This window comes from Astatotilapia calliptera, chromosome 16, assembly GCF_964374335.1.
Source record: "Astatotilapia calliptera chromosome 16, fAstCal68.1, whole genome shotgun sequence".
Classification (NCBI taxonomy): Eukaryota; Metazoa; Chordata; class Actinopteri; order Cichliformes; family Cichlidae; genus Astatotilapia; species Astatotilapia calliptera.
In genome coordinates this window covers 16,358,933-16,384,173 of record NC_137437.1, presented here as the reverse complement: position 1 = coordinate 16,384,173, position 25,241 = coordinate 16,358,933, and the positions used below count along the sequence as shown (strand labels likewise).

The following is a 25,241-nucleotide window of genomic DNA, read 5'->3' as shown; positions in this document are numbered from 1 at the left end:
AAACGCTGGGTCAAAAGACCCAGGACCATGACAGTGGCTCTCTCCTCCATCTAATGTACAGGACACAGTGCAGCAGTTAAACCCTTTTGCACATCCTCTAGAGTGAAATAACAAATAACATGTTTTACAGGTTAGAATAAAAATGTCAATCATATATACTCCACCTCTGCAATATTCTGGATATAATAACTGAGCTATTTTTACATTTCGGAAACTTTGTAATATAACTGTGTTATTTTGTTTAGTTCAGTCTGTTACTGTTCTTATTGTTTGGGAGCAACTGTGACCACATCATTTCCTTAGGGATTAGTAAAGTTTCCTCTTTGGAGCAATGATCCGTTCCAGATTCAGGTTTGTCATACAAAATAAATTCACAGAATATGATGGCAAATCTCTAACTGCCCAACAACATACAGCACAAAGGGTTATAGTACAATTGTATGCGCAACATGAAGCAAGCTATTGTTTCAAAAAACTAGTTGAATTTGATCAGCTTTAACATAAGAAATTAAAATTTTACTTTTCTTTTACATATCGAGCTTGTTTATTTTATTTTATGTTACTTTGTAACTGAGATTCTGTCTTCTGTGTGGTTTTCCCTTACTGGGTTACTTTATTTTGCCATATTGTTTTGTATTCTATTGATGTATTCTACTTTATTTAAGTTTAATTATTGGTTGTGTTTATTGTAACACTTGGAAGCACCCGCAGTTATCTTAATAGGAGGAAATGCACGGGCTGCATGAAGGGTAAACTGTCTCAGAGTGGTTGATGTTCATGACCATTCAGGACTTGTGCAGACTACTAACCAATAAATACACACCTGAATGAATTTTACTGCATAGTTTCCCATTAAAATGCATCTTTAGCCTGTTTTTGTTGTGATTTACTGTTAAAAGAGGCCAAACCATTCTCTATGCTTGTTGTGGCTGTTTGCGACTCTGCTACTTCTAGAAGGACTGCTGAGAGGGTGCAAGCTGGAGGCTGACAGGCTCAGGTCCTTCCAGCCAATATGAGGCTGAGCCATCACTGCTCGCGTCCAATCAGCTGAGACCTGATGGGATTGGATTAAAGTGTTTCTCCTCTTGGATACTTTGAGTAGCTGACACGGATCTGCGTTATCAGTGGGTCCTGCGTGCACGTCGTGCTGTCTCTATCGGCTTTTCGTCGGTGATGGAAAACACTCGCTGCTTTGCCAACCGTTTCTCCGACTACAAAGGTGCGCTGCTCCCGGGCCAGGGCGCCGAAGCTGCCGTGCCCGTCGTGGTCGCCAGCATAGATAAAATCCTTCAAACTGTTCCCATCGACCTCAGCGACTGCGACGGAGGGCTATACGATGGGCCGGCCGGGGTGGCTTACATGCTGTATCACGTCAGCGAGTTCCCGCTGTTCTCTGAGTACCGGGATGTCTACCTGAAGACGGCCAAGCAGATCATCGACATGTCGGTCAGATACGTGGATGCGGAGCCGGACGAAAACATGCGTGCCGCCTTCCTGCTCGGCGGGGCGGGCATCTACGCTGTGGCCGCTATGATCTACAAGTCCCTGGGCTTGGCTGATTTCGTGAAGCCGCTGACTAAATTCCGTAACCTGTGGGAGGTGTGCGCTCCCATCCATTTTCTGGAGTGCGGCTCGGATGAGCTGTTTGTAGGGCGGGCTGGGTACCTGTGCGCCGCCCTGGTCCTCAAACAGAAGCTGGGCATAGAGGTGAGCGCACAACAACAGCATGGCGCACTTTAAAATGATAAATCCCTCTCCGAGAATAAACTTCAGCTGCCGGAGCTGCCACTAACGAAAAACAGGTCTAAGTGTGGACTAGATTAGATAAATACGTATTCCTAATCTGAATCCAAAAGCTTGTTTACGTCAGTTTTTTCTGCAAAGGTTATTTTATAGACCGAGATTTTAAAAACACAAGTGATTCCAATTTTTATTTCGAAGCTCAAGGTGCTGTCATAACTTCCATTTCATATTGCAGTTCATTGATTTAAATACTTCTTATTAGTTTACTGATTATAAATTTTGTATGAAAATCTCTGTGGGAAAATCTCAAATTCCCACAGAAATCTTAACATTTTCCTCGGACAGTAACTAACTGGATAAATCCATCATCTCGATGAATGCTGATAAAGATTTTCTCACTAAATAAATTGTCCGATTCTTCTCACACCATTAATTATACAAAATAAAGATAAAAGCAGATAACACCACAGGGAGTCTGGGTACAAGTTTTAGGGCGTTGTGTTGAAGCGCTGTTTACGCCCACTGCTGGACAAATTGTGTGATGCACAATTTCCAAATTCCTCCAAGGTGGGGAAAAATGAGGGCGTATATAAAACTAATGTTGGCCTTGGTTCAGCGCTGGTGACTGGTCATTGCAAGTGACCAGTCACATTGTTATTAAGTCATAGCTTGACAAAAAAAAAAAAAAAAAAAAAAAAAAAAATTATATATATATATATATATATACTATTCAGCCAATAACATGGCAGCAACTCAGTGCAATTAGGCAAAGTAGACAAGGTCAAAATGACCTGCTGAAGCTCAAACCAAGCATCAGAATGGGATGATGGTATGACTACTTCAGCTGCTGATTCACTGGGATTTTCCCACACTATCATCTTTGAATGATCCCCCCCCCCCCCCCCCCCCCCCCCCCCCCCACATGTTGTTGATCAGAACTCAGAGAAGAATGGCCAGTCTACCTCAAACTCAGGAGAAGACAGAAGTAACTCAGATAACCACTTGTTAAAAATGTGTTCACATTTTCAGGTTGGATAAATTTAGGATTATGTTAGGAAGGGCATCCAGCATAAGAATCTTTCAAATGAAAGGTAACACCTTGTGACAAGGGAACAGTGGAAAGTAGCTTCATAAGGTGTCGCTGTTCCCCCTGTGAGACGTTTGGGTTACATGCCCTGAGACTGCTGAAAGAGCAGCTGTATGGGTTTCACACCTTTATCCATTAACAGGGAATTCAAGTGTGGAAAAAAGAGATGTAAAAAAAACCTTTAGTGATTTCAGAGAGAGATCTGTGAGACCAGACAGACTGGTTCAAGTGATGTCACTGGAGTCAGCACCACATGGATGTTTGAAAATGGAAAAAAAAGGTTGTTATGGAGTAGAAAAAAGTGAGTTTCCCAGACATCTGTGGCTCACTGTAGTGGATGTCTGCCTGAAGCTAACAGGTCTTAAACTTTTCGTCGTCTCAAAGTCAGTTTTTTAAACGTGTCAAAGACCTTTACATAAAATAAGTAAGTAATCGCACCACTCGTGAATTCTAATGCTTGTTGAGTGCCCCAGAGATGGTGGTTACTAACAGCTGTCTAAATGAAGCTCTTGAGCAGCAGCTAGAAATTATGCAACCATGGTGCAGTTTGCAAACAGCCCTATGTTGATGCTTTGCATTTCAAAATTTCTAAAAGTGTTAGTCTGTGAGTCTTTCTCAATAAAACATTTTGGAATCATAAGCTTTTATTTCACACAGAACTCATCCCTGCAGCACTTTGTCAGCATAATATAACCAAATGTTGTGAGTCACTGGAGTTACACTGAACATGTTGTTGGTTTTGACATAAAAAGATAACAGATGAATAATCTATGTTAAACATTAAGCCTGCTTCTGCTTTAAAAGTTTTTATTCTTGTCATTATTCCTTTAAACATTCATCACGAGTCAGTCAGTGTCATTATTTTGCATGATTAGACCTGTACTTGGAAATGTTTGGGGCTGGCTTTGCTGGGGGAGGAATAGCAGCACAGGAAGCCTTTTCACTGAGCCACTGTGCATTATCAGATGCTGGGCCTGCCTGGACTGAATCAATACAACCATCATGTTTTTAATTACACCTGTGCTTCAAAATATTAAAATGTCTCCTGGGAGAAAGGTCAGTTTGCAGTGTGGGTGTGCACAACCATTAAAATGTTTAATATTTTAACGCTGCACAATGTATTTCCAATTGAGTTTTTATCTGTGTTAACTGCAGTGTGTCATTTGCTCTGCAGATTCTGAGCAAAGATCAAATCAAATCTATTTGCCAGGCCATCATCGAGTCAGGAAAACAGTATGCCAGGAAGAAGAGAAAGCCTTTCCCCCTCATGTACTCGTACTATGGAACAGAGTACCTCGGTAAGAACCACCAGCTTCGTGCAACGTTCAGTGCCCTTGTTATAAAGGTAGTGTAAATGCACAGATATCAGGATTTTTCACAGTTTCAGTCCTCTGACCACAGCAGGAGCTTCTGTTGTCACAGGACTGGTGTGTTCATGTGTGTAAAACTAACTGTCCTTTTCCTTGATGGGCATCAGAGGAAGAGACCCCTCAGGGTTGAAGTAACTTTCACATCAACAGAGTTCATAGTAAGCATAGCCCTGCTGGCCACTTTTGCATGGATACAGCAACATCTTTGAGGATGACGAGGAAGTGGAACAGTTATATTTTGAGAGATCTGTAGATTAGAAATACCTGGATGAAAATATATGCTGAAGATCCTGCATGTGTTCTCAGTTTGCCTGTCATGAGAGGTTTGCTATTGGAGGAGTTTCTTGATCGATTTGCGGTGGGCTGGGCTGCCTCAGAGAGTCTTGGTTTCCTGCATGTGTTTAGCATTATTTAGGAAGTCTCGCTCCAGGATCCCAACGAATTACATCCATGTTTGATGATTCTGTAACTTACAATTCTCATCCAACGCCAGTGCAGGAGGAAGACATTTCTTTGGTGGAGTCTGGGGTGGTGGATGGTTGGAGACAGGCGCTATGGGCCTATGATAAATGCTTTCCTACGGTAACTGATTCAGTCATGTTCACAGTGTTTTTTCACGTTGCTTTCAGGTCATTTAAACATTATATGAAAACCTGAATATTCAGTACAAAAGCGCAACAGTGCAAAAGTCTTGAGCCACCCCTCATTTCCTTATATTTATCGATTAATATGGGAAACAGCTGCAGTGATTTATTGAAACATGTGCAAACATACATGGAAATACAGTTTAAACAGCAAAAACAGATTCTGTTTAATTCTGTTAAACTTGAAAGTCAATATTTGCGATGATCAGCTTTATTCTCCAGCACAGCCTGAACTCTCTCTGGAAAGCTTTCTTCTATTTTCTTTACGCAGTTTTCAGGAATAGTGCTCCGGGCTTCTTACAGGATGGATCTTGGTTCCCTTTTGTTCCATTTTCTGTCAAGATGATCCCACACAGCCATTGCCACTTTCCAGATGGTATCACACTTCAGTGTCGTGTCTTTTTATGCTTGAATGATTTATAGGTCAGTATTTAGTGGCTTATTTAAAAAAACAAGTCCTCTGAAAATGTCCAGGTACAAAGACTGGATTGAATTTGAGTGAAAAAGCAGCCAATGTCCAAAAAAGAAACCCAAACTTTTGAAAGACCTTCAGAAAGCCTAGAAAACTACTACTAAAGACCATTTTGATAATGACAAAGTCTGGCTCTTTAGAAGCAAAACAAAAAGAAATTATGAGTGACTCAAGACATTTGTACGTTACCATAGTTACTACCGTATTTTGAGTATTATGTAGTTGTTACCTATAATGTGAGAGTTTGGAAATATTGTCATTGGATGTGGAAAGCAGTTAAACTTGATGCGAATCTAAAAATGTGCAGAATCATCCAGCTATGATGTTCTTGTCAGGAGATAATCTTCTTGGATGGTTGCAAGGCTACAAAGGGTTACTCTTCTATCTCTTGTTATTTCCAGCGTCAAGCATGTCCGTATACTTGTAATTAGATCAGTGTGTAGACGTGTGTGTCTATTGTTCAGACTAGAGGACCTCCGGACAACACATGTGTTCAGATAGTCTGAAGCCTAATTACTCTATATTACTGGATCCCTTCAGTGTCTTTTTAGCTCTTTAGTACAGGTGCTGCATTCCTGCATCATGTACAGTAAATACTGTCCTGACGAAGTGATCTCTAGTTTTGAAGCATTCTATTTGTGGGCCAGATGTCATGTAGCTGACGGACACTTCCCTGTTCTTGCATCAAGTTCGGGCTGCTGATGTATTTCCTCAGTGCTGGAAAATAGGACTTTATGTCACCTATCAAAACTGTCAAATATGTACAGTGAGCTCCGGATTAGAATGGAACAAAAACAAGTCCTCCCGTTGTGCTCTGTGAGCGTTTGCGCTTTTGTGCTCTGGGTGGTGTCCGTCTGTGTGCCTGGCATGGTGTTTTCCTGCATGCCTGATTTTGTTTGTGCATGTGCGACCCTCCCCACACACCTCGCCCTCCCTCCTCTGTCAGGCGCAGCCCACGGCCTTTCATCTGTGCTGCAGATGCTGTTGAGCTACCAAGACATGCTCAGTGGGGCTGAAAAGGATCTGGTGTGGCAGAGTGTTGATTTCCTCATGAACCAGGAGCAAAACTGTAACTGGCCTGCAGAGCTGGGAGCCATCATCGAAAGGGAGAACGAGTTGGTGCACTGGTGCCACGGAGCCCCGGGTAAGCTCTGAGCTGTTAATGCCCATCATCCTGTTCCTGTCCCGTGGTTTAGAGCCCCACTGCTACACTGTCCTGTCTCTTACAGGTGTGGCGTACCTTTTCGCAAAAGCCTATCTGATCAATAAGAAGCCACAGTACTTGGATAAATGCATTAGAAGTGGAGAACTCGTATGGCAGAAAGGTCTGCTGAAGAAAGGTCCTGGGATTTGTCACGGAGTTGCAGGCAGCGCATATGTCTTCCTCCTGCTTTATCGGCTCACAGGCAACTCCAAATACATCTACCGTGCTCAGAGGCAAGAAAGCCCTCCTTTTCTGGGGAGCTGCAACAACCCAGCAAACATTTTGATATTGAATAACTGTTTTTTGTCAACATCAAGTTCGAATAAATACACTCAACAAAAATATAAACGCAACACCTTTGTTACTGCTCCCATTCCCCATGGGATGGACGTAGAGACCTAAAGCGTGTACCAGTTCCCACGAATATCCAACAACCTCGCACAGCCATTGAAGTGGAGTGGACCAACATTCCACAGGCCACAATTGACAATCTGATAGACTCCATGCGACGATGTGTTGCACTGCATGAGGCAAATGGTGGTCACACCAGATACTGACCGGTTCTGGGTCCCCAGACCCCCAATAGCGCAAAAAACTGCACATTCCAGGGTGGCCTTTTGTTGTGGGCAGTCTGAGGTACACCTGTGCACTACTCATGATGTCAGATCAGCATCCTGATGTGGCACACCTGTGAGGTGGGATGGATTATCTCAATATAGCAGATGTGCCCACTACCACACATTTGGACTGATTTGTGACCACTGTTTGGGAGGGATGGTTATATTGTGTATCTGGAATGAATTTTAGGTCTCTACGTCCATCCCATGGGGAATTAGATTAGATTAGATTAGATAGAACTTTATTAATCCCTCGGGTGGGTTCCTCTGGGAAATTCGATTTCCATAAAAGCACAGCACCGACAGAAGTTACAGAGTTACAGAATATTATATATATATATATATATATATATATATATATATATACATATATATGTACACACACACACACATATATATAAATACAGAGACAATATAAATAAAATATACGAAGGGGATAAATAGAATAAATAGGAATAAAAATAAAAATACAAGTGAATTGCACATTTCAAGTATTGAGTCTATTGCACCGTTGACTATTTACAAAAGTATTGCACAAAAGGTAATTGCACAGTGAGGTGAAGAGGCACTACAGCTTAGTTGTTCCCCCCTCCTTTGTCCTCCTGTTTCCCCTCCCTCTCCCCTCCAGGGAGGAGTTAAACAGTCTGATGGCGTGTGGGACAAAGGAGTTTTTAAGTCTGTTAGTTCTTGTCTTTGGGAGAAGCAACCTGTCACTGAACAGACTCTTCTGGTTGTTAATGGCCGTGTGCAGAGGATGCCCAGCATTGTTCATAATGTCCATCAGTTTCTTTAATGTCCTTTTCTCTGCCACTGTCACCAGAGTGTCCAGCTTCATGCCGACCACAGAGCTAGCCCTCCTGATCAGTTTCTCCAGCCTGGATGAGTCCCTCTTTGCTGTGCTGCTCCCCCAGCACACCACAGCATAGAAAAGTACTCCAGCAACCACCGACTGGTAAAACATCCTCAGGAGCTTCCTGCAGATGTTAAAAGACCTCAGCCTCCCGAGGAAGTACAGTCGGCTTTGGGCTTTTTTATACAGGTGCTCTGTGTTGCATGACCAGTCCAGTTTATTGTCCACCCACAGCCCGAGGTACTTGTACTTGTTGACCACCTCCACCTCCTCCCCCTCTATCTGAACCGGTAGTGGACCTTCTCTGGACCTCCCGAAGTCCACAACCAGTTCCTTAGTCTTTGAGGTGTTGAGTTGCAGGTGGTTTGTGTGACTCCATGCGACAAAGTTCCTCACCAGACTTCTGTACTCCTCTTCCTGATCATCCCAGATACACCCCATGATGGCTGTGTCGTCTGCAAACTTCTGAATATGGCATAATTCAGAGTTGTAGCAGAAGTCAGAGGTGTACAGGGTGAAGAGAAGAGGGGACAGCACAGTTCCCTGTGGTGCTCCTGTGCTGCTGACCACTGTGTCAGACGTGATGTCCTTCAGCCTGACGTACTGTGGTCTGTCGGTGAGGTAGTCGGAGATCCAAGCCACCAGGCAGGGGTCCACCTCCATCCTGTTCAGTTTTTCTTGAAGCATACAGGGCCGGATGGTATTAAAGGCACTGGAAAAGTCAAGAAACAGGATCCTGACCGTGCCTTTTCCCCCATCCAGGTGTGAGTGGGCTCTGTGCAGGAGGTACAGGATGGCATCCTCCACTCCGACACCCGCCTTGTATGCAAACTGTAGTGGGTCCTGGGCATGTTGTACCTGTGGTCGGAGGAGGTTGAGGAAGAGCCGCTCTAGAGTCTTCATAAGATGTGACGTCAGTGCCACCTGTCGGAAGTCATTCAGCTCATTGGGCCGGTTCTTTTTGGGGACCGGGACGATGCAGGACGTCTTCCATAGGGTGGGCACTCTCCCCAGTCGCAGACTGAGGTTGAAGACTCGTTGTAGCGGCTCCCCAAGTTCAGCAGCACACGCCTTTAGCATCCTAGGACACACCTTGTCTGGGCCTGCTGCCTTTCTGGGGCAAAGCCTCCTCAGTTGTCTCCTGACCTGATCCACTGTGACACTGGGAGATGTTTGGGAGGAGGGGAGGGGGGGAGATGTCTTGCTGCTGAGAGAGGGATTGGAGGAGGGGGGTGTCATGGTGTCAGGAATGGGAGCAGTAACAAAGGTGTTGCGTTTATATTTTTGTTGAGTGTAGTTTCAAAATGACAGCTGACCTGACATTGGTTTGAGGTACTTCAAACCATCAAGGCAGCTTATGTGAGAGCAGTGTGTAATTCAGGGTTTGGTAACATTAACATCTAACCATCTACAGTTTGGTTTCTGCAGGTCTACTGCATCCAGTTTCTACCAGGAAGATGATGCCAGGGTTTCAACCATGTCTGCTATTAAGAAGTGTAACATAAATGTGATTAATGGCTTTGTAAAACCAAAATAGTGGGAATATTCAGGCTGTATTCAGCATTATCTGGTGTGTGTAAAATTACTGGTGATTTAAAGGAAATGCTTAAAATTTTGAGAACTTTTGCTTGTCAAGAATTAGATGAGTAAATTGACACAATGGTCCTGTCTTCGTGTCTATTTGAAGCTGACCGAAGACAGTTAGCATAATGTAGCACAGAGCTACATGGGAGGAACCAGCTAGCCTGGCCATTAAACAGTGAACTGTCATTTTTACACTTTGATTTTTGGACACATTTCAAGGGCTTTAGGGGTCCTGGCATGTGAATTATTTCACCTTTATTATATTACCTTATCAAAGCCAAGCTGTCTGCTTTGGTTTATTTGCAGTGCTAATGCTAAGCTAGGCTTCCTGGCTTTTGCTACATGTATAACACAAGGAGTGCGGCATCAATCTTTTCTAACTCTTAAATGTTTGAAAAAAACACATTGGGCATAACAAGAATCACAAAAACTGTTTCATCACAAAAGCTTCATACATGTGGGTCATGTTTTTACATTAGCAGCAGTGACAAACACGCATTATCTACATCTACAGCAGCCGTTGTCATGTGACTTTTACACTATATGCATATCAGGTCTGTGACTTTACATGATCTGCTTGCCCTTTGCAGCAATAACATTTACAGTTGATTGTGGAATATCTTGGTAGGAAGAAATTTCACAAGACTTGTTGCAATGATGACATCCTGTTAGAGCACCATGCTTCAATGTCATGACCTCTTTTGAAACAACCTACTCTTTTACAAATGTTTGTTTAAGTTGTACTGCGTGGCTAAGTGCTTGATTTTATACACCTGTGGCACTGAAAACACCTGAAATCAAAGATTAAGAGGTGTGGCCCAATGCTTTTATCCACATTGTGTACATTTATTGTCTTAAAAGGAGGTTCAGAAACTTCAGGTGCACTCCTGATCTCTACAAGAAGTTATAGCTCAGTTCTGGACATGCTGCTTTCACATTGTGTTTTTATGTGTCTCCATTCTTGTTTTGTCCACACAGGTTTGCAGAGTTCCTCTTCACTGAGGAATTCAAGGCAGGCTCTCGCTCAGTTACCAGGATCTACAGTCTGTTCGAAGGCCTGTCGGGGACCGTTTGTTTCCTGGTCGACCTCCTGCAGCCAGACCAGTCAGAGTTCCCTCTGTTCAGTGTCTTTGTGTGAATGGACTGAAAGGTTACTGCTGTTCACTGACCTGAACAGACCCCGCCCCTTTCCCAGTGAAATCGCTAAACAACTTATAGAAACTTTAGAGTCAGGATTGATATTGTGATCAGAACGAGAGTGGAGGGATGAATGTTTTTTGTTTGGGCTTTAGATCAATATCACACAGAGGAAAGTTGCTGTAGAAAAATTGTCTTTTTTCTGTTTGAATGTTGAGCTTTGAGGCTTTATCCGATGCATGGCACTCACAAAAACATTGTCCATTGTTGTCACTAGTGATGGAGGTCTATATGAGATGTCCGTTGGGCGTATACATCAATAAATCTGTTTGGGGACAAATAACAAAAAACAAAGATGCTTCTTGTAACTCCAGATTCGTCTGGGAATCATCAAGTTTGCTTCTGTATCGTAAAAGTAATGCAGTGATAGTCGTGAATGCATCCATGGGTACAGTGCAATATTTTTAATGGTGTAAACAAATGTAGGCTAAAAACAACGCGGCCACAACTAACTCACTGACTCCGCTAACACTAAGCTGTACTTCTTGTTTACATCACCCAAAGCGCCCAGATTGTTCCGTCTGTGTTGTCGTCTGCTTTATCAGGGTCACTCTAAGAAAGGAGCCCAGCACTAAAGTACAGAGATGAGAAACTGAGATATTCTTCCAAGATGCTGCTCTCAGGTCAGAAACACACAAGCTACTTACACATAAAAGTAAAAGGCAATCACACCCCAGTCACACACACAAAAAAGCTGCAAACAGAAAAACGAGTGTCACATAAATGCCTTTAAAATTTTTCTACCAGTTCACCAGCTCAGCGTCACATATCGCAGACCTTTGAGTTCATGTCTTTACATAATCGCAAACTATAAAGATCATCAAAGCTGGGTGGGGAGGTACAGAAGGGATGTAACTGTTTATCGACATAAAAGTAACACTTTGTTTCCGCTGTGCTGTTCTCACCCGCTGAAGCTGAGGTTACGCCTTGTACCAGTGTGACAGCCATTTGTGTTTATTAATATTTCAAAACTATGTTAGCTACTGTGTGGGTACTTTCAAAGTGATCAATATGTTGTGATTGGTTTCAACTTTTACCCTACAGATAAACAATAAGTTAGTCTGTACCTTTGTGATGGAGATGGAGGAGAAAAGAACAAAGTGTGCTGCCGATGTGAGAATTTCACTCTTCGTCCAACTCAGTCCGTTTCTTGAGGCGACTCTTTCTGTGGTGAATTTCTTGAGCTAAATGCGCAAATGAGGCTTTACAAACAAATGTCTAGCTTTCAGATATGATATCACATCTCTCAGAGAATAAGAAGGCAGAGAATACAGGAAACTGAAGATGCTTTGGGAAGCTTATATGAACATGTGGCTCATGTTGATTAAAAAAAACTGCCTGCGAATAACAGCAAACCAAAGCAGTTTCCCAACTTTAACTGAGCCGGTTGTGAAACATTTACAAGCTGTACATGTGTGCTGCTGTTTTTCATTTGCAATCCAAGCTGTTTAAAACAATACCTGCTACTGGATTATTGATACCAATAAAGTGTCCAGATGACAAAATAATAGAGATGACTGGTGTTTTATTCAAGGGAAAGGCCTTGCAGGAAAACACACTCAATACATGAAAACACAGAACCGAAGCGTCCACTGGTGATTGATGAGGATCTGTTATTGGAGACTGCATAAAAACTGATGACTTTTAATTGCTGTAATATTTTATCAGCTTTTCAATGCCGCTTTATGAACAATGTGACAGAGAAAAAAAATCCCCCTGTGAGTGGATCAGTACTCGCAATAGAAAAATATTACACTTTTTCAAATGTATTTTTATGCTTTTCAGAGCTGGAACCATCGAGCTTGGATGTGCTGGTCCACAACCGCACAACAGCCGTCAGTGAGGTTCATATAGATAAATAAATGATGCTGTACATACTTGTTTAACAACATTTTAACAGTATTTTATAGGTATATGCAAGTATGTATAGGTTGCACTAATTATATTTCAGTTTTGGGGGGTTCTTTTATCAACCTGGCTCCTGCTGCAGTCTTTAAGGTTAGAGCAAAAGTGGAGGTTGAAGATGGAGCTAGTTTAAGTCCAAAGGTGAAACAAATAGACTTAACCATCTTCTATGACCACATGGGGGGGTAACAGGTTTTTTTGTGGTTTTTTTTACAAAATTAAATTTAGCTTTTGTTCCTGTTGTTTCTCCTTTTGCATTTAAAATTGTTTACTCAGTTAATATATACATTCAGCTGATTTAATTTTGTTAGCCATTATTTTTTGGTGCCGTTGTATTTAGCTGAACCTCTCAGTGCCCATTTATTTCTTAAAATGGCTTATTTATGTGATTGTGCATATCTGACATTATTTTTGTTGTTTGTGGGGTAAAATAAAACCCACATTTTGGAAATCATTACACTTGTGCCTGTAATGGCTGCTTAGTCCCTGATATTGGTAGAGGCACTGAACAGTTGGCTTTTAGAGCGTAAGAGGAGAAGGACGCTTCGCTTTGTTGCAGCCTATAAACATTTGTAATTTAATGGAAGCTGCGTATTCTGAGCAGATAAAAACTACACTATTACATCTTTTATTTTATATTTTACCTTTATTTTAATCCATTATAGGAGTGTTGAAGACAATGTGAAGATATTAATACTTAACGTGGGTTAGAGGCTCTTAATGTCGTCTAGAACAGAGTCTCAATAAAATGTCTGAACCTTTCTCATCAGTATTAAACTCCAGCACTACAGGCTATTTAGAGGTGAGTATTTGGTCCAGCTGCGGCCCACACATGTAGTGGGCCACAGCTGTTACGTGGGTGAGCTCAGCTGCCTCAGTGCAAGAACATTTTCACCTTACATGGGCCAGATGTCAAGTCACACCTGTTCCTGCCAGGACTTTAACTGAGCTGTAAGTGCCAAAAACAACATAGGTCTCATCTTGGTCATATCCCACATACATGTACACTCTCTGGCCACTTTATTAGGTACACCTTGCTAATATTGGACCCTATTTTGACTTCAGATCCAACAAGATGTTGAAAACAGTCCTCGGAGATTATGGTCCATATTGACATGATAATATCGCACACTTTCTGCAGATTTGTCAGCTGCACATCCATAATGTGATTCTCACATTGCAACACATGCCAAAGGACTGTGGAGGCCATTTGAGTGCAGTGAACTGTCCCGTTCAAGAAACTAGTGTGAGATAATTTAAACTGTGCAACATGGTGCGCTATACTGCTGTAAGCAGCCATCAGAACATTGATTCACTGAAACTGTCATGGTCCGTGGAAGTGTCTGGGGATTTTCCAGCCTGAGTTAGTGTGTTTCCTGCGCGGAGGTGGTGTCCCACTTGTGTCGTTTCCACGACTAATCAGCAGGTTCTTTAGGTCAGCGCTGTCTGAATGAAACCCTTTCAAAAAATTTGGACCAGCTTGCTGGTGACAGGAGACACCGAGAATGTGTACAGTGTCAGGTTTATTTAAAGCTGACTTATGTGTTCCTTATTTTTCTCATATACAGTTACAGTAGTGTGTGTGCTCGTACAGTTTCAAATGTTTTTAGCCTCTGTCACAACTTCACTGCAGCAGAGGAACATTTGTTATGATTTGGGGGCGTCAAAGCAGCTTTGCGACTGTGTTACGTAGAGACAGTTTCCTGTGTCACGTTTGAATTGTAAGCTTTTCCTTCCTTACAGACTAGTCATAGCTCATGGTTGTTGTTTATTTGTTTGTTTTATGTTTAATTTTACGTGACATTAGTATTTGGGCTTTCTGGCTCCATGATGGATAGATTAGTAGGCCTGTGAAATTGTCCAAAAAATGAGTAAGCTGGTTAGTGAATTGTAATTGAAACTCTTAGCCTCATGGCCCTGCAGATGTTTGCACCACCATTGTAACATCAGTCTTCGGGGCGTTATCGTCTCGTTGACTGGCGCTTCAGTGCGCACTGGAGAGCGCAGCGCTTCTTGCTCCCCCAGCAGTCTCTCCCCGGGACAACACTTGGCTGTGAACCTGTCCCGCCTGCCTCACATATCGCAGACAAGCTGCTGCTCCTGCGGCGGCGTTCCTCCAACCGACGACTCGGTGGTTTCGTTATGGACGTGCAGACTCTGAGCGAAGCAGCGCGCCGCATTCCCCAAATGGCGGAGTGAGTGAGGATGCGATTCCCCAGTTCCATCTTTGTGTCGGTGTCTCTGTTCACGGCCGAGACCACGGCAGCGCTGTACCTCAGCTCTACGTACCGCTCCGCCGGAGACCAGATCTGGCAGGGGCTCACGCTCCTCTTCACGCTCGTACCGTCCGTGCTCGTGCAGCTCACCCTCACCTTCATCCACCGGGACCTGAGCAGAGACAGACCGCTCATTCTGCTGTTGCACATCTTGCAGCTCGGTCCCATCGTCAGGTCAGTGCTGACATGTTTACCTCCGTTTGTCAAACAGGAGCTTGGATCCCATTGTATCCACAGTGTCCACTGTGTTCTGCCGAGGGCATGTCTCTTACCTCCCACAGGTGTCGTGCCCACGGATGTTTTTTTTCCTCTTAAAAACATGCCAGGCCTGCCAGCGCATAAGCTGCTTACAGATGGTGCGATGAATGCATTGCGCACATGCTGTTGTTTTCATTTTCTCTCGCCTTTTGTCTGGTTGGCTCCATACATACTGGCGCATGATGTGCTGTATGTCCGTGTTGTTCAGCTCGGAAGCAAAAGGCTGATCAATGTTGCCACTGTTGATCGATATATGTTACATATATACACAGCTGGCAGGCTGCTGAGCCAAAGCACTTACAGTACAATAAGGTCTTCTACCAGTTTGATCACCTTCAGCCATGATCGTTCGGGCAAAGCTGATTTATGACTGTTCTGACTGAAAGGACATTAAATCATCGTTATGAAGCCTAACTGGAGTCGCTCCACACTCACGGAGAAACCTTTAAATCATAATAGGCCCGGTCTTCCTCTTTGTATAAGCCTGAGCCCAATCCTGTACATAGAAAGCATCCCTGCTGTACACACAGAGATGAAACTGCTATCAAACATACAAACAGCAGGAAATCTGACTCTGGTAAACTCATTAAAACCCACTCATGGTTTGCAGTTGGTTGATTAATTCATTTCCAGATGGACAGAAGAGTGATTTACAGACTATGTGTGTGATTCAGTGATGAAATGGGAAGACTTGCTCTTGTCTTAGTTCAAAGTTGGTTATGTTATGGGTTGGTACATTTCTCCTCTTTTTCCTATGTTCGATAAACCAGAAATTTTGGATTAGTCATTTGGGAACTGATCAGCAGTTTCATCACAAACGCAAATCATTTTAGTAGTTGCCCAAAGGGAAGTAAACAATAGAACCCAGCGACTGATCTGCAGTGGTAAAGACTAAGCATTAAAGGTGTTTCCATTATTAAAATCGAAATAGACTTTTGTTTTTGTAACTTAAACCTAGAAAGGCTTCAGAGGGAAATCCTATCTTTCATTTGACCTAAAGGTCAGACTCATGCCATGAATGATGATGACGACTATGGAAGTGCAACTCCACATGCTCATACTACCACATCTGTTTTTATCACTCACTCTTTAAGTCCTTTCTGAGCTAAAATGCACAACTGGTTTCTCAACTGTGAACATGTATCATGTTGGACAAAACAAGCTGATTTAACAAGTAATTATTTTTTAAGATCGGTTATTTGAGCAGTTGATTAAACTCATGGGTGTTTTTCTAATCTTCCTCATTCAATTCAAGCTTTTGCTATTTTCCAAAATTAATAGACCATATTAATAACAACTGTGACAGGCAATCCTGACAATCTAAACAACCAGTATTTGCAGCCACACATACGGTAATTATGCCTCCTCATGATTCAGCTCGTGAATAGAGTCGTACTGAGCAGCACAGCCTCCCTACCCTCCCGACTGCATTCAAATGATTACTGTTCAGACCTCTACATCCTTCCTCGGTGAAGACCAGATCTAAGAATAGCACATGTCACTGCTGGCTCCTTATCTCTGACAGCAGACCGGGGAATGTCTCTCTCTTTCTCTGCTGCAGACAGCACAGCAGCACTTCCTCCTCTTGACTTCCCAAAACAACACCTCTGATATTTTGATGTGTGTCACCATCAGAGAAAGTATTCAAATCTCTCACAAGTCTGCGTTGGGTGTAATCATTTCTTCTGTTGTCGCCCTAAAGAGAAGTGCTCTTTAATCTATTTAACACTAAAGTGTTGCTGAAGAGTAGTTTGTCAAAATAACAGAAGTCTACTTCCGCCTTTTCTGCAACTCGAAATAATTTAAAGCTCATGTACAACTTAAACAAGTGCAAAAGCTTCAAAAAATTGCATAGATGTGGGATTTTTAAATGGGCGTATGCAAAATTATTAAACAAATTATCCTTAAGATGTATTTAAACCTCCAATAACATTTTTTTTAAATACTCGTGACTCTGCAGTAATGTTACAGGTCAAAAATCTAAATGTTGCTAGATGAATGGGAACAGAGGCCTCATAGGCTAAAGGGACAAATACGCAGAGCTGATCTGGGAGTGAAATGACCTTTTAACTCTTGAAAGCTTATTTGGAGAAATCTTGTTTTTTTCTTTTGTGAAGTGAGCAGTTTCTGTGGTATTTCAGGCCTGCTTGTAGAGCAAAATGACTGGATGTGCATCAGAAGTCTTTATAAAGTGACGTGTCCCAACCTGCCATCGGGGATATAAAAATAGTGGTTATAACTGCTATATTTCGTAGCAAGAAACGTGAAATAACCAAGTGAACTGGGTCACTTGTAATATGAATCCAAAGCAGATGTTTTCCTCGCGAGCTGGTGGAGACCAAAGACGAGCAAAAGAGAGCAAATGCTGATTTCAAATACACACGAGTGACTGAAGCATATGACTATCATTCTGCCAGCAGTTCATCATATGACCTGGAGTGTTGTAAACAGCTGTTTACATGATCCTGTTACATAAGTTCATGAGTTTTGTCAGCTAAAGGATCCTGTTCTACGACGTCTTTAAGCTGTTCTACAGGATTCAGATCTGGTAGCTTGACAGACATTTTACTAAACTCATCATGATGTTCATAATGAATCCAGGTTGCTTTTGCTCTGTGACAGGCTGGGAGCAGCCATAAAAACATGCTGAACTCTAAAGGGCTGCACATGTCCAGTAATAACACTAAAATAGGCTGTGGCATTGAAACAATTGCTAATTTATATTAATGAGCCCAAAGTGTGCCAAGATGACAAGACAACACCACCCCTCCCCCAACAGAAAAGCCACAGCTTTTTTGTATTCAGCTGACATCTTCAGCTTCAGTCTCAGGATCGGACTCATTTTTCACTGCAAGATGCTGTTCTGCTCAGCAGTTAAGAGTGGTTATCTAAGTCACCGTAACCTTTTTCTTATCTCCATCCAGCCCAACCGTTTTGGCATCACCGTCTGCAGCACTGCTGCTGACACGATGGGTTTTTTGGTTGTTTTTTACTCAGATGTCTCTGAGTAAACTCTAGAGACATCTGCGGTGAAAATCCCAGGAGAGTTGCAGTTTTAAAAATAGTGAAATCGAGCCATCTGGCGCTGTGATCACATTTTTTTCACAATTCTGTTGTTTAATGAAAACATCTGCAGGATTTTGCATCACCAATAGTCGAATAGTTACATGGGATTGCAGGTGTTCAGGTATTCCCGACAACATGCTTTGCTCTGCAGAGACAGAGCGCGAGACTGATATTCACCCTTGAATGACGTCGTTTATTTTTACTAACTCAGTGAGGCGTTCACTAAGCACGTCTGTTCAGTGTAAGTCATGCTGATAAACGGTGTGTCCCTGAGCACTCCTGTGGCTAAATCCTTGCGACTTGCTGTTTACCGGCTGTGCATCAGCACTGCTTGACAAGGACAACGCTGCCTCAACCTTTGGCGCTTTGCCCGCTCTATGCACCTCAGTGTTTTTAGAGTCGCACTTGCCAATACATGACTCTGTCCTGTCATTGAGGCCTCATTTGACACAGATAATGGATAGCCAAATGAGGATCATATGAAAATTACCCCTGGCTCTTTGGGCTTCTGTAGCTGCTCATAATTCTGAGCAACAAGCATTGAATTAATATGCAGAATAAGCTATATGTATTCTTCAGCTATACTTATTATAAACAGTAATAAACTTTATGTTACATCAAATTTAAGCTCTGCATAATAGCATTTTTCCTGTAAAGTACAACCTCACATAAACTCACAAGACTATATAATCAGCAAGCAGAGAAATGGACTAAATCGGCCTTAGAAGGAAAATGAGTCCTTTCCTTAAAGAGCTGTTATGGCCATTAAAAGATAAGCACAGTTCATTTGCCTTATGCTGGTCAGTGTTTCTAAATTAAATAAAGAGAACTACCTTTACAACACTGTGCTGAATTATTAGATTAGAGGGTTGTTAATGAGACAGTACAATATATCCAACTTTCATCAGGTGGATGAAATCCGATGCACACGCTCATCTCCTCTCCTGTTTCAGGTGTCTGGAGGCCTTCTGCATCTACGGCAGCGTGGGCCGCGTGGAGGAGCCTTATGTCAGCATCACGAGAAAGAAGCAGATGCCCCGCAGGGGTCAGGCAGAGGAGGTGGAGCGGCAGGTTGGGCAGGCAGAGGGGAAACTGTTTACGCACCGAGCGGCCTTTGCCCGCACCTCTGTCATTCAGGCCTTCCTGGGATCAGCCCCCCAGCTCACGCTGCAGCTCTACATCTGCGTCCTGCAACAAGGGGTGTCCATCGGAAGAGGTGAGGGGAGCACGTATGACGTAAGCGTGTGTTTGTGTGGGACCGGACAGTTTTATGGATCATCCACCCATCCGGCTCTGCTAAGAGTCCGTCACAGGTCCTCTACAATGTGGGCTGATCAGCTAAGTGCGATATTGGAAATGAGAGAATGGATGTTTTCATGAGTCAAAGTGGTGTTATGTAACCGCCTCTCTGATACTAAAGATGGAAAATGGTGATTCTGTTTGCCAACAGGGAGCCAGGCTGTGTGTGTTTCTGTGTATGTGGAGTGGGGGGGTGAGCAGGTCTATTCCTGAGTATTCCTGGGAGAAATCGAGTAAAGGGTTCAAACAGTCAAACTAGGACATCTGGTCTTTGAATTGGGTCAAAATAAAAGATTTTATAAATATCTCAGTCTTATTTTGTGTCATAGCCCGAACATGAAAATCTTAAATTACATATTTTAAATCTGTCCTAAAATAATGGTCCCATATTGCTATAGTCATTTATACTCATACCGCCAATTTAAGATCCCATCTTTATTTTCTTGCGAGTGTAAATTGTTCACTTACATGGAAAGCACAAACAGCTTTTTGTTTTGTTTTTTAAAATCTTTCTGAAATCGATCTGTGAACACATGAAGAAACAACCGTCTAACTTCACTCATAATTTGTATATAAACCAACTAAAGTAACTGAAGTGTTGTTACGACCCCCTCTGCTAGGCGACAGGAGGGGAGAAACATACACCAGCCCTCTCACAAAATCTGAGTAAATAAGGGGTTTTAGAACAGAAAAGAACAGGCAAGAGTAAAAGCTTAGGGTTAACTAAGGCAAGCCAGCATCACAAAACTCTAATGAAACTAAGTTCAGCTGTATACCAGGTTTAAACAAAGAGCAACACAGCAAACAGGTTTAACAAACAAGCTTCACATGCAAAGCAGACGAGGAGGCCACTGCATGTTCACCTCAGAGCAGCAGTTCACCATAGTGTGAAGGATCTTCAGCCTTTTATACTCCCCGGTGCAGACAATCAGCCAGTCAATTGGTCATGGAGTGGTCATGGGATCTCCAGGCAGCCAATCGTCCGCGAGGTCTGGCACACTGTGATCTGCATAAGCACAAAAGGGTAGTCTCACTCTCTCCAAGGCCCAGGGCCGTAACAAGTGTTAAATGGGATGTTAATGGCTCAGCATGTGTAAAATATTTTATGAAAGAAAACTAGTTTGTATAAAATTATGTTGCATGTAATTAAACTGTGATATGTTGTTCTTCTTTTAACCTTTTTGGGTTTATAAATAGAGAAATAACCTAAAACTTTAGGCCTGTATGTATTTAGAGGCCTATCTCTGCTTTGTGCCTTGTTACTTTAATACTGTGTACCTAGGGGAGAAAGCTTTAACTACACCTTCAGTCTGCTTTTGATTTGTTTCAATTAGCAATCTCTAATCACAGATTAGTTTCACGTGCAGAAAATGCCAAGTTAATGGTATCATGTCTGTGAAGGTTCATCCACTTCTCCCTGTGATTCAGTCTATCCTGTAATAAACTAAAAATGTCAGCCTTATTACTGTTCTCGAATATTACAGAAAACATAGTAATTTTGACAGCAGAAATTTAAACTCATACCAAGCTTCTTTTATATGCACAGGACGTCTGTTTTCTTCCAGCTGTGAAATGAGTCTGCAGTGGCCTGTCATATCTGTCTTTGAGTGAGACGTTCTGTCAGTGCTCCAACGTCACTGCAGTGATAACACTGTGTGACAGCTTTCATAGTCATCAGTGGATATTTTCTTATTTTCATTCTCTGTAAACCCTGGAGACAGTTGTTAGAAAATCCCAGTAGATTAGCGGTTTCTGAAAAAACGAACGCAAACATCCTTCTTCTCCATTCTGATGCTTAGTTTAACTTCAGCAGGTTGCTTTGATCGTGTACGAATGCCTAAATTGAGTTGCTGCATGCGACAGCTGAACTATGGACACGCGCACACATACACTTAGACTTACACTGATAGGCACTCACTCATCCCCCCTCCCTTTCCAACGCCTTCGATGCTTGTTTCCTGCGAGGGAACACGGCGGGTCTGTGTGCCGCGCTGGAATGGTAGCGCTGTGCAGGGCGGCTGCTGTGTTCGCTTCGGATTACTCCTCACCCCCCACCCACCCCTGTGGCTTGTCATGTCTTCACAATGTTGTGCTGTGGACATTTATGTGCTTTTTTGTGCAGAGGAGTTTTTTTGTTTCCTGTTCTCATGCTGTCCTACCATGGAAGCATAGCATGAATTGGGGTCTCTTTTTTTCCTCTTGTACTTTCCCCATTGTAGTGTACATTTCAATGTTTTTTCTCTGATTCTACCAATCTCCGACCTGTATGTTTGCATGTAATGTTTGTGCTATATGTGTAAGGTCGGGGGGGGGGGGGTCCCATTTCACTGCAGGGCAACCTGCATGTGACGAATAAAGCTTTGATTGATTGATTGATTGAGATATTTATCTTAATTACCAGTTAAGCAGATGTACCTTACAAAGTAGATGGTGAGTTTAAAGCTCTATTATCATATTTTTTCTCTCAGAAATCTGGCAACGCAGTACTTCATGTACACACTCACCTTGGTAGAAGAGTTTTTCAGGAACGAAGCAGTGTTTACATGGAATGAGCTGCAAAGTATCCTAAACTGGAGACGTGCTTTCACTGATTTATAGGCAGATTTGTTTGTTTTATTTTTTCCAACTTTTTTAAAAAAATGACTCTGTCTCTATCTGCATGTCAGGCACACTGATGGTGATCTCCCTCCTGTCCATTGTGTATGGAGCCCTGCGCTGCAACATATTGGCCATCAAGATCAAATATGATGACTATGAAGTGGACGTCCGGCCTATGGCTTATGTTTGCATATTCCTGTGGCGAAGCTTTGAGATCGCCACTCGCGTTGTGGTTTTGGTCCTGTTCAGTTCGGTGCTCCAGCTTTGGATCCTGCCTGTGGTTCTGCTGAACTTCCTCGTTTTCTTCCTCTACCCCTGGATCCTGTTCTGGCAGAGCCACTCCCCTTTCCCTGAGAATATAGAAAAAACTCTGACCAGAGTGGGAACCACCATCGTGCTTTGCATGCTCACGTTCCTCTACGCTGGCATCAACATGTTCTGCTGGTCTGCCGTGCAGGTGAAACTCAGTGACCCAGACCTCATCAACAAGTCCCAGAACTGGTATCGCATGGCCGTGTACTACATGTTGCGTTTTGTGGAAAATGCCTCGCTGCTCTTGCTCTGGTACATCTATAAAACAGACATCTACAAGTTCATCTGTGCCCCGCTGCTGGTGCTGCAGCTGCTGGTAGCCTACGCCATCGCCATCTTTTTCATGCTGGTCTTCTACCAATTCTGCCACCCATGTCGGAGGCTCTTCTCCTCCAGCATGACCCAGGGCCTTTGGGATTGCTCCTCACTTCTCTGCCTGATGTGCAGCTCTGGCTCTCCACAGAACCGGCCCATGATGAAGGAGGCCCCGACCCCATCTGCGCCAAAAGAGCCAGCCACACAGCGGCCCCACGACACAGCCAGCGACAGCACAGACGACATGCCTAACGACACGACGTATGACATGCTCAATGACACCACCTTCGACACGCCGAACGAAATGGACAGCAACATAGGAGGTGGAATAAATGGCGACATTAGACACGGTGTACCCTGCACCGTTTAACGCATCAGAATTATTCTTACGTGCCATTAAGAGGACATTATCTAACCTTCTTTAATCTTTTTAAGTGCCACATGGATCCCTCATACATCCATTGCAATTCTACATGAAGCAAATGTGTCCTTAACGTGAGAGCTATCCTTGCTGTAAACGCGCAGCCTGTCTTATCAGACTACATGCCAACAATTCATCCTGCAGCCTTTAAAACCAAGAAAAAACCCACAGGCACCATCACCTCACTCTCTTCTTTAGGTTCGGAGACCGTGTCCACGTATATGCTGCATTTACTGATCACAAGGAGCCAATGCATTTGAAGTGATTGTATTTAGTGTCTCTTTGGCATGGAGGCGTGCATGTGTGGAGCCTCAGACGAGGTGTAACTGGTTACTCTGCAGAGGAGGGGGAGAGCCGGCCCCGTGCTAGTTTTTTTGGCCACAATTATGCTTTTGTACTCCTTAATAAGAGCTTTAAGATTAATACGCGCTGCTTTCGTGATGTGCTCGTGTTTGATGATGAGATGTTAATCGCCACACGTTGTAAAAGAGCCTGTTCCATCGCCAGACATACTGTTACTGTAAAGCACGGACATTCCCAATGGCTTTTGCACGTTTACACAAAAAAAGAAAGGACTTTGGTGGTTTGGTTCATTTTTTGAGCAGCAGCAGCTGTAGTGATGTGCTTTGTTTGGATGTATTTGCATTTTCCTTTTCTTATTTTCGCCTATTATGTCTGTCAACTGTGTTTCTGTCTGTCTGTCTCTTTAGTTGGAAAATTTACACTGAGTGCACGCGAAACATTTACTGTATCTAACTGAAAAAGAGTCTGTGTTTTGAACTGTTAAAAGTATTTATTCTTATTTCAACCTTTAATGTACTAAGAAAGCAAGAGATAGAGAGAGAATGTGATTGTGGTTGTTTTTGCACTAACTACTTTTTGCAACGTGTCTGCAGAGAGATGATGACCTCGGGAATCACATGAATGCTTCTTATGTTTGTACAAATAAGAAAAGCACTGTTTAAGCCAAAAAAAATTAATATACACATCAAACATATAGAGACACAAAAGGAGGCACTGAAAATATGAAGTCGTACTTTAAAAAAAAAAGAAATTAAATTTATATTTATATGTGAATATTGTCTTGCATTATTTTGATCTGTCACGCAATGTGAATCTGTGCTGACCTCTAGTGGTTGATCAGTGAAACTGCCTGTTTTAGCAAATCCTCGTTTGCAGATGACTAGTGAATTTTGCTCTATCCTGACTTACTGAAGTGACCTGGGAGGGATCTGTGTGGCTAGTGGGATGCTCTAAATGCAAATTAAAGGCACCCACTGTTTACTTAATTATCTACTTTAGCAAAGGTGCATTGGCACACCCTTTATAAAAGACTTCTTTTCAGTGGGTTGGAGGTGGACACAGAGAAAATCAGGATATTTAATCAGAAATAAAAATAAATTTGACGTAAATGTTGAGAATAACTTGTGTTTCAGTTAAAAAGTGTGTGGCAGCATTGTGCACCAGCTGAAGATGAGACAGGGAGGACTGGCTAACACCAACATACAAAGAATTACAGTAATCCCATGGTAAAGATGTGGATTATGGTTTTAAAATTAGATTTCAACAATGTTTTTTTTTTTTTTTTTTTTAAATCTTCACCAACTGTCTCACCTGAAAGAAGCTGGATTTCACCACTGCACTGATCTGACCATCCGGTCTAAAGCCGCTGTCCATCCTAAAACAAAAGTTTGTGACAGTAGGCTATCCATACTGTGCCATAGGGTAAGTCCCACCGGTGACATCAGAAACAAAAACAATCACCTCTTAAAATTTAAGACTTAGGCTTAAGATTTAGAGCCATGAAAGCTTTTAGTTTCTCAAGACACTCAATTCAAATTTGAATAAAGCAGTCATCCTTCCCAATAGCAGAGGCCCAAGTATTGAGCCCTGTGGAACCCCACATGACTAATATGAAAAGTTCTCTGAGCCAGGTACGCTCTGAATCACTCCAGAGCAGTGCCAGAAATGCATACACAATGCTCCAAGTGGTATACAAAAATATGCTACACTGAGTTGAAGG

General features: G+C 42.7%; 2 protein-coding genes across 6 annotated transcripts; both read left to right on the top strand.

The window, feature by feature from the left end:
- The first annotated feature begins 1,047 nt into the window (after nt 1–1,047).
- On the top strand, nt 1,048–12,276 carry LOC113008333 (lanC-like protein 3). Of its 4 annotated transcripts, XM_026145686.2 has the most exons (6): nt 1,062–1,707; nt 4,005–4,175; nt 4,308–4,358; nt 6,295–6,460; nt 6,546–6,753; nt 10,550–12,276. In XM_026145686.2, the coding sequence occupies exons 1-6, from the start codon at nt 1,174–1,176 to the stop codon at nt 10,707–10,709; spliced, it is 1,290 nt and encodes a 429-aa protein (XP_026001471.2). In that variant the 5' UTR covers nt 1,062–1,173; the 3' UTR covers nt 10,710–12,276. The 4 variants fall into 4 exon arrangements, with proteins under 4 accessions (XP_080147203.1, XP_080147202.1, XP_026001471.2 ...); XM_080291077.1 differs by lacking the exon at nt 6,546–6,753 and having other exon boundaries at nt 1,048–1,707; XM_026145688.2 differs by lacking the exon at nt 4,308–4,358 and having other exon boundaries at nt 1,066–1,707; nt 4,005–4,128; nt 6,263–6,460.
- A 2,472-nt stretch (nt 12,277–14,748) lies between these two features.
- Nucleotides 14,749–24,295, top strand: xk (X-linked Kx blood group (McLeod syndrome)). 2 transcript variants are annotated; one of them, XM_026144871.2, is made up of 3 exons: nt 14,749–15,123; nt 19,227–19,489; nt 22,239–24,295. In XM_026144871.2, exons 1-3 carry the CDS (start codon nt 14,879–14,881, stop codon nt 23,165–23,167), a joined length of 1,437 nt encoding a protein of 478 aa, XP_026000656.2. In that variant the 5' UTR covers nt 14,749–14,878; the 3' UTR covers nt 23,168–24,295. The 2 variants fall into 2 exon arrangements, with proteins under 2 accessions (XP_026000656.2, XP_080147201.1); XM_080291075.1 differs by having other exon boundaries at nt 14,754–15,123; nt 19,227–19,615.
- Nucleotides 24,296–25,241: the final 946 nt, after the last annotated feature.